This window comes from Drosophila eugracilis, unplaced genomic scaffold, assembly GCF_018153835.1.
Source record: "Drosophila eugracilis isolate 14026-0451.02 unplaced genomic scaffold, ASM1815383v1 contig_75, whole genome shotgun sequence".
Classification (NCBI taxonomy): domain Eukaryota; kingdom Metazoa; phylum Arthropoda; class Insecta; order Diptera; family Drosophilidae; genus Drosophila; species Drosophila eugracilis.
In genome coordinates, this window is record NW_024573645.1 from 2,020,950 (window position 1) to 2,036,201 (window position 15,252).

Sequence of the window (15,252 nt, forward strand, 5' to 3'; positions counted from 1 at the left end):
GCAAAGATATCTGGCAACCCGCTGGCCACAAAAGCAAAACAAAGCAAGGCTAGGAAGAGAAGAAAACGCAATTGCGTCTCGAACAAGAGGATAAAACCAATTTGCATCGCCAAACGAAAAGCAAAAATGTCGGAGATCAAGGCGTTAGAGCACGCCACCCTGAAAGTGCCATACGAGATGTTAAACAAGCGCTTTCGCTCGGCGCAGAAGATCATTGACCGTGAGGTAGACCAGGTGACCAATGTATCGCGTCAGGTGGAAAGAGCCTTGGAGGCTGAGGAGGGCCCAATTCTGGCTGAGGTTACCAAGCTGGTAGACAACGTAGCCCAGAAGCTACAGGTGCTCAAGCGCAAGGCTGAGGAGAGCATCAACGACGAGTTGAGCGTCACACAGATCTGCAAGCGTAAGCTGGATCATCTGAAGGGCATTACTCCACCAAACAGCGTGACTGGCGACTTATGGCAGGGATCTGTGGACCAGTGGAAGCGCATCCGACTGGACCGCTTGGTTATTGAACACCTGCTGCGCATGGGCTACTATGAAACAGCTGAAGAACTCGCTGCCAAATCCGATGTGCGCCACCTGACCAACCTGGACATCTTTCAAACGTCGCGCGAGGTTGAGGACGACCTTGCTAGCCACAGCACCACGAAATGCGTTCTGTGGTGCATTGACAACAAGTCTAAGCTGCGCAAAATAAACTCGACCATTGAATTCAGTCTTCGAGTTCAGGAGTTCATCGAGCTTGTGCGTCAGAATCAGCGGTTTGAAGCAGTGAAGCATTCTCGCCGGTACTTCCCCGCCTATGAAAAGACGCAGCTCAACGAAATCTGTCATGTAATGGCCCTGCTAGCCTATTCGGCCGATGCTCAGGCAGACCACTACCGCAAGTATATGGATCCCCAACGCTGGCAGAAGCTGGTATTGGACTTCCGCCATGAGAACTACCGCCTGTTCCAGTTGTCCAGCACGTCTGTGTTCTCGGCGGCCGTGCAGGCAGGTTTGTCGGCCCTAAAGACGCCCCACTGCTATGCCCAGACCTGCCGAAACCTCAACTGCCCTGTCTGTCAGGACGATCTCAACCGTATCGCCCTCAAGTTGCCATACTCGCACTGCGTGCAGAGCCGCCTCATCTGCCGCGTGACGGGATTACCGCTGAACGAACACAATCAACCGATGATGCTGCCCAATGGCCAGATTTTTGGTCAAATGGCTCTGCCGGACATCACCAAAGAAGATGGCACCGTAACTTGTCCAGTGACCAATACCAAGTTCTTTAATCCCAAGGTCGAAAAGGTCTTTGTGATGTAAGCGGCTCTGGATTCGACTTCCACTTCCTACCCATCCGCACTAAGTTAAGCAAGGAACAAGTATATTTTTGATCATGTAACTTCATATCTATTGTGTACACCTATGTCTAATATTATTACTATTGATAAGCCAGACAGCGCCCGCGAACACCCTCGATTTGAATTTCGATTTCGATTATTCTGCAGTCAAATGTTGCTGCTGCGCATGCGCAGGTCTATTGATTAGTTGACTCCACTCCGCATCCACGGGCTGGTTTGTTTCGCAGTCAGTGCTTCGAGGTTGATTCACGCGAACGGCGTAATTCGACTCCGCCTCCGAAGTGGCACACTATGCACACCTAACACTTATATATATTACATTAAAATAAAAATCAAATAAAGGTTAAAACGTACGACTTACACCAGATGCCACTTGTCAATTAGCATAAATTCCGTATTGTTTTTGTTGTGGAAACTGTGAAATTTTACAACAAACCCGTGTGACGCCGCTGCAATTCGAGGTAGAACAGCTGCGAGCAGCAACAAACAAGCCAGGCCAGCGGATACATAAACAAGCTGCAACCCGCTACAACCCCTCGGAGCCAATACCGAACCACCACCACCACTACTTGCACCACCCAACCACCAATAACAACAACGGCAGCCCATCTGTAACCGAAAACCTCCGCAGTTAATATTACTATTCCTAACGAAATCCGCTAGCTCCGTCAACATGGCACTGGACTTTGTGGCTACCTATAAGGTTCTGGTGCTGGGCGACTCAAATGTGGGCAAGACCTGCATAGTGCACAGATATTGCGATGAGAAATACTACGACACATACATCTCCACCATAGGTGAGTGGGCCCACAGCTACATTGTTTTAGCAAAAGTAAAAGTTTTAAGATAACCATAACGTTTACAGATTGAGAAAAAATTCCTTCATTGGTTTCCTAGTTAATTAATAAGAGTCAAATGTATTCTATGGATACCTATAAATTAATTATGTGTAGTGTCTTATACATTTCACATATGAACATTTTGAATCACTTATGAAAGATGCTTGCTTTTACTAAACCAAAATTCTAACCTCAGCTATAAGCTGATATATATGTACAACATCCCTATCACCATCACTATCATCCTATTTTATCTTCCCCCAGGCATAGACTTCAAGCAAAAACTGATTAACCTCGATGGCGTGCCTATAAAGTTGCAAATTTGGGACACGGCAGGCCAGGAGAGATTCCGGACACTGACCACGGCATACTATAGAGGTGCCATGGGCATTCTTCTCATGTACGACGTGACCAACCTGGAGAGCTACAACAATCTGTCATATTGGTTGCGCAACATCCAGGAGAATGCCTCGCCGGACGTGGTCAAGGTGCTGGCAGGCAACAAATGCGAGTGCTCCACCACCCAACGCATGGTGGACAAGGAAAGGGGTGAAAAGGTAAGTTACTGATCTAGTAATGACCACTACTTATAACGAAATTATTTTCCAGATTGCCGAAAACTTTGATATGCCCTTCTTTGAGGTGTCTTGCAAATCGAACATAAATATTGAAGATGCATTTTTGTCACTGGCCCGCAAAATCCGAGAACAAAGAGAGCGGCGGGTAAGTAGTTTCGTATAGATATACCCCTAGGGTGGCATTAGGCAACTTTATGCCAAATAAGGAACGCTCTACTGCTCAGAGATGTCTATAAATTATGTTCCAGCCCTAAACAATTAAAAATATCATATTTTATTTAATGTTTTATCTTTCAGGGTGACAACTTCGACAACGACGAGAGCAAAGACAAGAAATCACCTGGCTCCAATGGCTTAGGAACCTTCAGTCTCGGCAGTCTTTCCGGCGAGAATCGCTGCACTTGCTAAATACTCATCGATGGATTATATGATGCGATCGCAACCGCAAACCGCAAAACCTGAACAAGTTGTCCAAAGCTATTTGAGCGTTGTAGCATTGTAGCCAAGTTCGTGAATAGGCCAACATTTAAATGCAAACCAGTTGAGGGGCTGCCTGCATTGCATTCTACATTATGTATGTAAAGCGTTCAGATTGTGCATTTTAAGGTACATTTAGTCCAAGAGAAGATAGCATAAATATTTTAGCATATTCCTGCAAATACATAACGGTCGATTATACATGCATATTGTCTCGATTCCAATAATTATAATCTAATGCTAAATACATTTATACTCATAAGAAAACAAATAATGACTTTTTATATTGGTGAAATGTGAATGTCCAATTATTGTTTTTAAATTTCGCGGACTTATGGGAAAACAAATCATGTTTACCCTATAATTGTCCTTCTATATGTAAGTTGGTCAACTCATACAACAACTTTCATCCGTGAGATTATCATCGATTGTGGGGGAACCGTGGCCCTGCAAATATTGGTTCTTTTTCCAATTCCAATTGCCTATGATGATATCCCCTGCTCGATTGGTTGTCCAATTAGCAAGCCGACTGATAACGTAAGCTCAGGACCAACCACCCAGTCGCAGTGTCACCCACTTTACCTAGCAACCGCATTGACCACAACTTTAATTCGAGCATGCCAAAGGACAATTATACAATAGACAGGACACGGTTCGATTTTGAGCGACCAGGACGTAGGTTGTGCCCGCTCGAAGGAGATGAAGAAGTTCCGCGCCAAGGCCAGCTCCCTGCCCATTTTCAACGGTCGGATAACTGACGCCACCACGCTGACCACCACATCGTTGCAGTTACCTTTTGGTCCGGCGCCTCCGAGAAAGCAATCCATCCGCAGCAGGGCTTTGCCAACGGTTTTTACCATTACGGACGGTACGACCGGTGCAGCCAGTACATCTTTAGCGGAGGCCATGTCCAGCAGCAAGGCTCAGTTGCCTTCATCTCGGCAGGAGAACCTTCTCCAGCTAAGTGTTCCACGCGAGGATCCAATGGGTGTGGTAGGGCCGGAATTGGCCAACTACGAGAAGGTGAGGGTGGTAGGGCAGGGGTCGTTTGGCATCGCCATCCTATATAGACGAAAATCCGACGGCCATCAGATCGTCTTTAAGCAGATAAACCTTAGTGAACTAACGCCGCCTGGTCGGGATTTGGCTATGAACGAGGTGGATGTCTTTTCGAAATTACATCATCCGAACATTGTCAGCTACCTTGGAAGCTTCATTAAGGACAACACACTGCTCATCGAGATGGAATACGCAGACGGGGGTACGCTGGCCCACATCATTGCTGAGAGACAGGGAAAGTTGCACTTTCCGGAGCGTTATATAATAGCCGTATTTGAACAGATCTCCAGTGCTATAAACTATATGCACTCCGAAAACATATTGCATCGGTGAGAAGGCTAAAAATTTTAGTGCAGCTTATTATTTTTTAAAGAATAACCTAACTTTATGATGATTTCAGGGATTTAAAGACAGCTAACGTCTTCCTCAACCGTCGAGGCATTGTGAAAATAGGAGATTTTGGCATTTCCAAGATAATGAACACAAAGATTCATGCCCAAACTGTTTTGGGTACCCCTTACTATTTCAGTCCGGAGATGGTAATGATTTTTCAGATATAATCCTATACTATATCTTAATCTTTTCCTTTTTTTTTTAGTGTGAAGGAAAGGAATACGACAACAAGAGTGACATTTGGGCACTGGGCTGCATTCTGGGAGAGATGTGTTGCCTGAAGAAGACCTTCGCTGCCTCCAACCTCTCCGAACTGGTCACCAAAATCATGGCGGGAAACTACACACCTGTGCCCTCGGGTTACACCTCTGGACTGCGTAGTCTTATGGCTAACCTGCTTCAAGTGGAGGCTGCCAGGAGACCAACAGCCTCCGAGGTGTTGGTGTATTGGATTCCACTAATATTCCGTAGCCTTGGTAAAAATAAGGGGTAAACAAAATTACTGAAAAATAAGATCCGATTTCTTATTAACCTTTTTACCTTCCAGTTACTCTTATGAAGATGATGTAGGAAGCAGCAGTGGTAACCAACTGACTGCTCCTGATCCCGCTACTGCACACAGTAATGTTTCAATAGAGCTGGAACTTCCCACTGCACAGACGGAGACAAAGCAGCTGATGAGTGCGGAAACGGCGGCACCACACGAGGTCCTCGAAAAACGGTAATGGCTTAGTCCAGTACGACGCTCTAATCCAGAAGTCCATCTGCAGATCCGTGCTGTACCAGCTGAAGGCCTTCGGCACCTGCTTTAGCATGGCGCCCATCCAGCTTCCACCCAAGGCCGTTATTGTCAGCGTGGCCATGTCGGACTCCCATTTCGTAGTGGTCAACGAGGATGGATCGGCGTACGCCTGGGGCGAGGGTACTCACGGTCAGCTGGGCCTCACTGCCCTGGAGGCATGGAAGCACTACCCTAGTCGGATGGAGAGTGTGCGGAACTATCATGTTGTAGGTGCCTGCGCAGGCGATGGCTTTACCGTCCTGGTCACGCAGGCGGGAAGTCTGCTTAGCTGCGGCAGTAATGTCCATTTGGCTTTGGGGCAGGACGAGCAGCGTAATTACCACAGCCCTAAGCTAGTCGGCCGACTTGCGGATGTGCGCATAGAACAAGTGGCGGCTGGACTCCACCACGTCGTGGCCTTGAGCCGAGAGGGCGCAGTCTACGTATGGGGCACCAGCACCTGTGGTGCTTTAGGACTTGGCAATTACCAGCAACAACAGTGAGTTTTACGAAAGATATGGTCAATGATAAAATAATAAACATATTTATAGATATCCTTTTCAAAATATATGCCTCTATTTTCTTAATATGTACTTACAGGAAATTTCCCCAAAAGATTTTGCTCTCGCATGTGAAAACCAAACCGTCAAAGATTTACTGTGGACCCGATACCTCTGCTGTGCTGTTTACCAATGGAGAAATCCATGTCTGTGGCAGCAATGACTACAATAAACTTGGTTTCCAGCGTCCAGCGAAGATTACAGCTTTTGTATGTACCAAAAACAAAAATTATATATCCATACCTAACAGTCCTTCTTCGTAGAAAAAAGTCCAACTCCCTCATAAGGTGATTCAAGCCTGCTTTTCGTCCACTCATTCCGTGTTCCTGGTGGAGGGCGGCTATGTCTACACCATGGGTCGAAATGCGGAGGGTCAGCGTGGGATCAGGCACTGCAACTCTGTCGATCATCCAACCCTGGTGGATTCTGTAAAGGCGCGATATATTGTGGTGTGTGGTACAACAGTACTCTGTGCAAGTTGAGAATTTTCCTAAAACTTGTCTACTGTAGAAGGCAAACTGCAGCGATCAGTGTACTATTGTTGCCTCGGAAGATAATATCATTACTGTTTGGGGCACTCGCAATGGTTTACCTGGGATTGGCTCGAGCAACAGTGGATTGGGTCTGGAGGTATGCACTCCCAACACCGAACTGGAGCTCGGTAACAACACGGCGGCGTTTACAAACTTTCTGGCCTCGGTTTACAAGTCAGAATTGATATTGGAACCAGTGGATATATTGGCGTAAGTAATCTTTTGAGACGCAGTTTGAATATAATAACATCCTCTGCAGTCTCTATTCCTTCAAGGAACAGTGCGACAGAGGGTATTACGTCCAGGTGCATGATGTTTATCCTTTGGCCCACAGCGTTTTAGTGTTGGTGGACACCACCACGCCTTTAATATCCTCCTACGAAGGTGACTACCCACAAATTTAGATTAAATAAATCATACAAAAATAAAATATATGATTATGTGCATATTTGTCACATGTTTTGGTAATGTATTTATTAGTTACCAAATGTAATTTTAAAGTGTTAAAACTACAACTAAACCGAGTTAAAATAGAAGCAGCGCTCCTAAACGCTGTGGGAAAGGTCATTCAGGAGGGAGAACTTAATTAGGATGCGGGTGATCATGTTTTGAATTGCCTCTTGTGAAATGCAATCTTTCTAATAGCGCGACACCGGTCCGCTATAACGATCCTGGGCGGGACGGCTGGGTCCGTACATTCCGCCAGTTCCTCCCCCACCACTTTGGCCTTGGTAGCCGGTCGAACGATCATTGTAGCCGCGATCAAAGCGACCGGGCATCTGACGCCAGTTGTTATCCTCGACCGGAGCCGACTTCTGCCAGGAATTGGTGCTGTGGATATTTGAGGACATGCCATTGTTGCCGTATGTCTTCATTGGGTTGCCTGTGCCACTGCTGCTGCCCAAGTGGGAGCTTCCGCCGCCGGATGACGAAGCCCAAATGTTTACGCTGTTTGAGCTGCTACCATAGCCTCCACCGCCTCCGCTGGAGTTGTCATAACGTTTGTTGCCCCTATAATTATTAGAAAAATAAACGTTAGAACACTTCTCAGGCTGTTTAATGTTGTTTTCGTATCATTTACAGGCTGTGGGAGTCATCGCGTCTATAGCTCGAGGTATTTGTGCGATCCGAATCGTTATAGCGTCCTCCTGTGCCGGCAGTGTTGTTCTTGTGTACGTAGGACCCAGTGCCTCCGCTTGTGTTGTTCTTGTGCAGGTACGAGCTGCTCGAACCGCCTCCAACAGTTCCCGAAAGTGGCAAGTGACGCACTTCCACATCGCGCTTGTAATCATCACGCTTGCTGGACGAGGAACCGCTATAATCGTTTGAGCGTTTGCTGGGCACAGAAGAGTAATCATCGACAGCACCACGTTTGGATCCCGAAGAAGAGCTGTAGTCATTGCGCTTGCTAGAGTAATCGATGCGCTTGTTGGAGCTGGAGTAGTCATCCAGCACACGCTTGTTGGACGACGAGGATCCGTAGTCATCATGTTTTTTGTCATAGGTGCTGTAACACATATAGAAAATAATTTACATATATAAAAATATACTTAAAAACCGGAAGAGGAAGTCGAAATTTTTATACTAAATCTTACCTGCGCGAGCTAACTAGATTCGCGTCAAATCTTGGTGGTGGCGGGGCATCAAAAATAGCAGCACGCTTGCGATCGGAAACATCTCCGTAGCGGTCGTCAGTGCGCTTGCTTACCCCGCGCTTGCCAGTATCATCGCGAGACTCCATGATCCTGTTCGGCAAGAGTGAAAGAAAGAAAGATGGAAGAGACAAAAAAGTTTAGTTAGTAATGCTAGTAAAGGCTGTTTGAAGAAGATAGGGGTATCACACAAAGACTTTAGACTAGGATGCATTTGCCTATCAAAGTTCCGTTTAAAACAATTTAAGTTGAAGAAACAACGTGGAGGCTGCAACTTAACACACTAATCACAAGGACAAATGCTTTCCAAGAGATAATAAAATAAATATTTTGGTTTATCTGTGTTGTTGCCTCTGCGTTGGCACGAGGGCAACGCATTACGGCCTGTTTTGATTTTTTTTTAGCATACTTCATCTGTTGTCGCTTCAGCTCGAGGCGCTCCAGCTCGATTTTTTCTCGTTCCAGCTTCTGACGCTCGCGCTCCATCCGTAGAAGCTCGGCCTTCTCCCGCTCGAGCCGTTCACGCTCGATGGCAAGCTTGCGCCGCTCCTCCTGCAGGCGCTCCTCTTCGATGCGCTGCCGCTCACGCGCCTCCCGACGTCGACGCTCTTCCTCACGCAGCTCACGCTCCCGCTCGCGGAGGCGCTGGCGTTCGCGCTCCTCACGTATCTTCTGGTAGGACAACATCTCCCGCTGGCGGCGCTCTCGCTCTCTCTGGCGCTGCTGGATTTCACGGTCGACGTCGCGCGGATTGCGCTGACGATGATCCTGATTACCCGGCCCCTTTTGACCACTGGATCGCTCGCGATCGTGACGCGGTCTATCCTGGCTAGCAGACGACTTGCCCCTGTCATCGATGCGCCGCTGGTTTCGGTCCCTGTTGCTCTCCTTGCCATCACGCTTGGAATCGCCGCCAGTGGACTTATTGTCGCCGCTTCCATCGCCGCCCTTCTTGTCATCACCACCGTTGGTGCTGGAGCCCTTGCCGCTTCCGGGTTTCTTGCCTTCGTCGTCCTTCTTCTTGTTTCCAGCGTCGCCCGTAATCTTGCCCTTAGCATCCTTAGAGTTTATGCTGCCGCCAATCTCGTTCTTGGTGCGCTCCACCGAAATGATGCGTCCATGCAGCTCGGTGCGGTGCAGATTCTCGATGCAACGTGACGCATCCGCTGAAGAAGACATGGTCACGTATCCGTAGCAGCGGGTGCCCGGAGTACGCGTGTTGGTGACCACCTTGGCGCCTATCACCTTGCCAAATTTGGAGAAGATTGCCTTGAGGTCACTGGCACGGGTTAAAGTGGATAGCCCGGAAACCCAGAGATTTCGCGACAGCGTCGCCTGCTTGTTGTTCGAATTGGCACCGGTACCATTGCCAGTACTCGAACCGGATCCGGACTTGTTGCCAGCGGCACTCGATGCAGTAGAGGATGTGGCACCAGCTGCTGCTGTCGATTTCTCTGCAAGTTCCATGTAAATAATAATATTGGAAGAGAGATATGGTCAGAGCTTTGAGTGGGCTTAACTGGTTAACTGTTTTTGTTTATGATACTTTTTTAAGGGAAGCATGTTGTGAACGCACACATTTTGTAGCTGCTGCAGATGTTGGAGTTTAGAGCACAATCGCAAGTTTACCGACAAACGTCACCTAACGGAGCTAAGAGAGTATGAATTTGATTGGGTTGCTGATGAAGATTTGCCGCTGCTACAGGTCCGCTTTTGGTGGAAGGGTCCAGGATAGATGGGAATGATAAGAGGATTGGTCCAGGTCAAGATCCAGGATCCACGGCGTTTAACTCCATTAAAGATTGAAGTCCTCCAGTTTAGTTGTTATGTATTTCAGATATCCATCAGAGCGAGTGGACTTATCCCTCAGCAGGAGTTACCTGCGAAGAATAATAAGTGTTTGCTACTTCCAGCTGCAAGGAAAATTATCCTTCCATTTATTTTGGAGACTTAAATGTAGACGTCCGGGTATTGGGTCTCTTAACCCTCTGTGTAGTATCTGCATATATGCCTAAGAAAACTCCGTAGGGAACATCAGGATGCATGCTGAATTAGTACCACAAAAGTTTCCACTGAAGTAAACTGGAACAAACAATGTTAGTTTAACTGCTATTGCTGGATTTTAAAGATGCATCGCCGCAAAACCGAATCCTTGATGGTCCACGTCCCATGTCCATGTCCCAACCAAATTCACACTCTCTTGCTAAGTCTTAGATACATGTTCCTCAATGGTTTAACTCAACTTTCGTCGTTTTTCGACCTTTACTGGGTTCATGCTTGGTCTGATCATTCCCAACGCAAGAACTTTCGAACACACCAAACTTATCCATGCTAAAATTGTAACTTAAATTACCTTTTTCATCCTTTTGATTGGACGATTTTCCAGTCGACTTTTGATCGCTATTTTCCATGATAGTTCGTGAAATGTTCATGTGACGCAATGTTAAGAAAAAAAGAATCCATATAGAAGGTGCAAAAAACGAATAAGATTTTGTTTACCTTGAGTCCTTTTTGTCAGACGATTTATCATCTCGCTTCTTGTCATTCTTATTGTCGGCATCCTTTGAGTTGGACTTATCGGATTTGTTTGCCGGTTTCACTGTAAATCATTACGGTTTATATCAGTCTATCAATTATTTAAACTATGTAAGGATTTATAGCTAAAGAGCATTGGATGAATGTTATAAAGATACCGACTTCAGCTTATTTAAATTTATATTCCACCGAAGTAATCGAGAATTAAAATGTAACGAGCAACGGATATAAATATATTTGCTGTTAGTAATCAAAGACGTCTGAATATAAGACCCTAATGTTTTAAAGATGTACTGTCAGCTTACTCACCAGATTTAATAGACTTGTCGTCAGGGGCCTGAAAACGATACGAATTGAATTAGAATGCAAAAATTGAAGAGGGGATGATAGAATTTACCTCGTCGTGCAGTAGCTTCTGCTCATCTTCACCTATAGTTAAGTTGATGGACTCGTCGTTGTCCAAGTTTCCGGTGTCCCCGGTGTTCTCCTCTTCACCGTGAATGTCATTTATGGCCTCACCATCGCCATTGTTCTCCTCCTCACCATCTTGAGCATCTCCCTCGGCTTCGACCTCGCCATTTTGGTGCTCATCGTCGTATTCCTGATCCTCCTCATCGTCTTCATCGTCGTCATCAAGAATCACGCACTCATCGTCCACATCGCCCACCTGGTCAATTTCATGACCATCGTCGTCGGCATGATGGGAGAAATCGTCTCCATTCCCATAAGTATCGTGCTGCTCGTCCTCGACTTCGATCGGTTCTTCCTTGATTTGCACATCTATATGGGGATCTTTCATGGGCATGGCAAACGGTTTCTTGGCTTTCGAGCCTGGCACGATAAAGTGGACGGCCGGGTCTAACCCCTCGTCTTTCAGCGCCTAGAAAATGCAAACACACAGTGATTATTATATACAGTGCCAATAATTGCACAATTATATTTGTTTCTATATACCAGAGGAATTGATGCTTGCTTAAAGCATGATAATTGCTTATGCATGATAATATATAGGTAGATTTACCTGTTCGAGACGTTCAATGAGCACCGCTTTTGGGCCTACCGTCTCTAATTTGCGCTTTTCCAACTCAGACTTTAGGTCGCACACGCGCAACTCCGCTATTTTCTTTCCGGCTTCTGACATTATATATTGTTAACAATCACTGGGTAAGTTCTCGATTGCTTAACTAAAAATTGGTTGCTTTTTTAACACGGGAATAAAAATTTTCAGTGCTCTTTTCTTCCCGTCTCGAAACGTGTGAAAATTCCTTGTCAAGATTCACTGATACATACACAAATATCGATATGTCAATCGAAAATGGCGCTTACTAAGTTTTTGAAGTATCGAACCAACGGTCAAACACCGAATCGATTATATCGTATTCATAACTTTTAAAATTTAATATTTTGTAAATTGAATTAAAAAACATTTTATTGATCTTCTTTTACATAATAAAATTAAATTAACAGACTCACATACTCTGTAAGGAAATATAAAAGATTTTATTAAATTTGTATTTTGGACACTGTGCTGATCTAAAATATCTTAGAGTACGGCTACAGAATAATCGTTTTATTTTTAAAAGTTTTATAAGTCCTAATGGCAACCCGTGGTATATTTTGAAATACCCCCATCTCTAGAAAGTTATTTGGTGCCATCCCTAAAAACCGCCTTCTTGTGCTCGGACTGTCTTGTTTATTCGCTAATTTTTACAATAATTACTGATTTCTCGCCATGTCGGTGGTGATAGAAACCACGCTAGGTGACATTACTGTCGACCTGTTCACCAGAGAACGGCCTATCGCTTGCATGAACTTTCTGAAACTGTGCCGGCTAAAGTACTACAACTTCAATCTTTTTCACACAGTGCAGCAAGGTTTCATCGCTCAAACCGGCGATCCCAGCGGCGCCGGAGATGGTGGTTGCTCCGTTTGGGGAGTGGTCGAGGGTATGCAGAAGCGATTCTTCGAGGCGGAGTATCTTCCCAAGATCCACCATTCCAGCGCAGGAATGCTGTCTTTGGTTAGTGCAGGTAAAAATCTGGTGGGCTCCCAGTTCTTCTTCACACTGGGGGAAAACCTTTCATCACTGGATGGGAGCCATTGCGTTATTGGTGAGGTCGTGGAGGGTCATGAAGTGCTGCGAAAGCTTAACGACGCAATTGTGGACGATAGCTTTCGCCCATACCAGGATATACGTATTACGCATACTGTAGTGCTGGAAGATCCATATCCCAATCCCCGCGGCCTTCAGGCTCCCAGTCGTTCACCGTCACCAAGTGCGGAGCGCCTGCAGAATGGACGCATAGCTGCTGACGAGGACATAGATGACACGGATGGCATGACCATGGAGGAGCTACAGGAGATGCTAGCTGAACGAGAGGCCAAGGCACGAGCCACAATCCTTGAGATTGTCGGGGATCTTCCGGATGCGGACATGGCCCCACCAGAAAACGTCCTGTTCGTCTGCAAACTCAATCCCGTTACCACAGACGATGATCTGGAAATAATTTTTAGTCGCTTTGGTGTAGTCAAAGGATGCGAGGTTATTCGCGATCGCAAAACGGGTGACTCCCTGCAGTATGCCTTCGTAGAGTTCGAAGACCAGAAGTCTTGTGAGGCCGCGTATTTTAAAATGGATAATGTTCTTATCGACGATCGTCGCATTCATGTGGACTTCTCACAGTCCGTTTCGAAAGTCACCTGGCGCGGAAAAGGAAGAGGTGTTGTTGGTGACGAGGGCAGGCTAGACTTTGACAACTTACGGGACAACAACGATCGCAAAAAACCCAACAACGGCCGGGGCAGAACGGAGGACCGCAGAGATCGCAATAGGTCTGACAATCCCAGAAGTAGGATGAGCTCTGCAGAGCGAAGAACAGCGAGGGAACAGAGGCACCAAGATCAGAAGGAAAGAGATGATGAAAAGATTGCGAGAAAGGGCTCAGGATCCAGGGAGCAAAGAGACCGACGACACTCCAGGTCAAGAGATCACGGCCTTGAACGAACCAGGAAAAACTCAGATCGAAAACGCCTTAACGATTACGATAGAAAACGGGATGAGAAACGAACTTCAAGGTCAACGGATCTGACACAAAGAAGACGTTCTAGATCACGGGATATAGCAGAACGAAGACCTTCCAGATCTAGAGAGCAAACATATAGGAGGCGTTCGCGGTCAAGAGACCAGCACGAGAGAAGACGGTCTCAACCAAGGGATCACATTGAAAGACTACGTTCCAGATCCAGAGATCCAACAGAAAAGAAGCAACCTCAATTCAGAGATCGCCATGATGCTAGGCGGATCGGCTCCCCTCAAGAGAGAAGGCGCATAGAAAATGGAGGTGGTTCGTATAGGGAAACAGTTAGAAACCAAAAAGTTTCTCCAAACCGAAGGTAATTCTTTTAAAATATGTTTCTTTATCATCTCTTACACCGAAATCTTTTTACAGATGGCAATCAAGAGATCGAAATGAACACAGACTAGACAAAATGTCGAGTCCTGAGAGGAAGCGCAAACTTTCAGTGGAAAAGAGCAAAAAACCAGATAGAAAGAAATCAAAACATGCAGCTAGCAGTAGCTCAGACTCCAGCATAAGTTCGTCGGAATCCGAGAGTGATTCAGACTCCATATCTTCAGATAGTTCTGAGGACAGCTCCAGCAGTTCCTCATCATCAGACGAGCGCAGCAAGCGTAAAAGAAGCAAGAAGTCCAAGCAGAAGAACAAATCGAAAAGCAGTCACAAATCAAAGAAGAAAAAGCATAGGAAATAAAGATTTAAAGTTTTTAAGTTTTTGATGAAAACAAAAATTCAACTAAAAAATTTTTTGGCTTTATTTGTTTTGGGCCTGAATCTCGGATTCCAGTGCCGCCATCGCTGCTCCCCCGCAGCAGCCATCCGTGTTCTTATCGCCCCGTCGTCTGCGCGGTTTTTCTATGACTGCATCGGGATTGAAGACTACATTGTCCAGGCGCGTAGTCTCCGGTGTAATCCTCAGTTCTGTGAATACAATATTTCCAAAAATTAAATTTTCAACTGACGTTTATATAATGCCCATGCCACACTGACCATAAACACCATCCTCCTTTTTCTCAGCTTGGATCACATTGGTGCGCAGCTCCAGATCCACGTCCTGCGCAAGTTTAATCATCTGTAAAGTATCAATTTTTAAGAAATATTATAGGACCTACAAAATATGAGCAAACCTTCTGAATCTCATCCTCACTGGTTTCATTGCGGTTTTGCAGAAAAGACTCGTTTATTTTTATTCGTCCTGCCACCAGAGCATTAATGTCCCCTTGAAATACATATTGCCGAGTGCGATGGAGCTTCTTAAAAGCACTAAGCACCTGCAAGATCAATTATATTATAAATTTATTTTGTATTTATGATTTAATGTTATTTCACCTGGCGCCGCAAATTGGACATTTTTGTATAGTAACAGCTGTAGGGACAATGTTGCCGGACTGCCGCTTGCCGGTATTTTTTTAAAGTATA

General features: G+C 45.8%; 6 protein-coding genes across 7 annotated transcripts; 4 read left to right on the forward strand and 2 right to left on the reverse strand.

The window, feature by feature from the left end:
- The first annotated feature begins 34 nt into the window (after positions 1-34).
- LOC108117546 (E3 ubiquitin-protein transferase MAEA) lies at positions 35-1,702 on the forward strand. The gene has a single exon (XM_017230055.2). The coding sequence runs from the start codon at positions 127-129 to the stop codon at positions 1,309-1,311; it is 1,185 nt and encodes a 394-aa protein (XP_017085544.1). The 5' UTR covers positions 35-126; the 3' UTR covers positions 1,312-1,702.
- Positions 1,703-1,806: 104 nt separating this feature from the next.
- LOC108117547 (ras-related protein Rab-8A) lies at positions 1,807-3,508 on the forward strand. The gene is made up of 4 exons (XM_017230056.2): positions 1,807-2,146; positions 2,453-2,745; positions 2,798-2,911; positions 3,064-3,508. The coding sequence occupies exons 1-4, from the start codon at positions 2,023-2,025 to the stop codon at positions 3,172-3,174; spliced, it is 642 nt and encodes a 213-aa protein (XP_017085545.1). The 5' UTR covers positions 1,807-2,022; the 3' UTR covers positions 3,175-3,508.
- A 434-nt stretch (positions 3,509-3,942) lies between these two features.
- Positions 3,943-6,973, forward strand: LOC108117462 (serine/threonine-protein kinase Nek8). The gene is made up of 9 exons (XM_017229884.2): positions 3,943-4,631; positions 4,703-4,841; positions 4,901-5,184; positions 5,243-5,416; positions 5,466-5,975; positions 6,077-6,245; positions 6,300-6,485; positions 6,547-6,779; positions 6,829-6,973. The coding sequence occupies exons 1-9, from the start codon at positions 3,943-3,945 to the stop codon at positions 6,971-6,973; spliced, it is 2,529 nt and encodes an 842-aa protein (XP_017085373.1).
- A 28-nt stretch (positions 6,974-7,001) lies between these two features.
- Positions 7,002-12,045, reverse strand: LOC108117532 (SAFB-like transcription modulator). 2 transcript variants are annotated; one of them, XM_017230031.2, is made up of 9 exons: positions 11,778-12,045; positions 11,154-11,636; positions 11,066-11,093; positions 10,721-10,820; positions 10,575-10,621; positions 8,631-9,675; positions 8,165-8,314; positions 7,651-8,076; positions 7,002-7,580 (listed from the first exon to the last, which is right to left on the reverse strand). In XM_017230031.2, the coding sequence occupies exons 1-9, from the start codon at positions 11,895-11,897 to the stop codon at positions 7,208-7,210; spliced, it is 2,772 nt and encodes a 923-aa protein (XP_017085520.1). In that variant the 5' UTR covers positions 11,898-12,045; the 3' UTR covers positions 7,002-7,207. The 2 variants fall into 2 exon arrangements, with proteins under 2 accessions (XP_017085520.1, XP_017085521.1); XM_017230032.1 differs by lacking the exons at positions 7,002-7,580; positions 7,651-8,076; positions 8,631-9,675 and having other exon boundaries at positions 8,171-8,314.
- A 375-nt stretch (positions 12,046-12,420) lies between these two features.
- On the forward strand, positions 12,421-14,541 carry LOC108117526 (peptidyl-prolyl cis-trans isomerase sig-7). The gene is made up of 2 exons (XM_017230024.2): positions 12,421-14,149; positions 14,206-14,541. Exons 1-2 carry the CDS (start codon positions 12,489-12,491, stop codon positions 14,525-14,527), a joined length of 1,983 nt encoding a protein of 660 aa, XP_017085513.2. The 5' UTR covers positions 12,421-12,488; the 3' UTR covers positions 14,528-14,541.
- Positions 14,542-14,564: 23 nt separating this feature from the next.
- Positions 14,565-15,213, reverse strand: LOC108117531 (complex III assembly factor LYRM7). The gene is made up of 4 exons (XM_017230030.1): positions 15,163-15,213; positions 14,961-15,104; positions 14,824-14,905; positions 14,565-14,754 (listed from the first exon to the last, which is right to left on the reverse strand). Exons 1-4 carry the CDS (start codon positions 15,181-15,183, stop codon positions 14,588-14,590), a joined length of 414 nt encoding a protein of 137 aa, XP_017085519.1. The 5' UTR covers positions 15,184-15,213; the 3' UTR covers positions 14,565-14,587.
- Between the last annotated feature and the right edge of the window lie 39 nt (positions 15,214-15,252).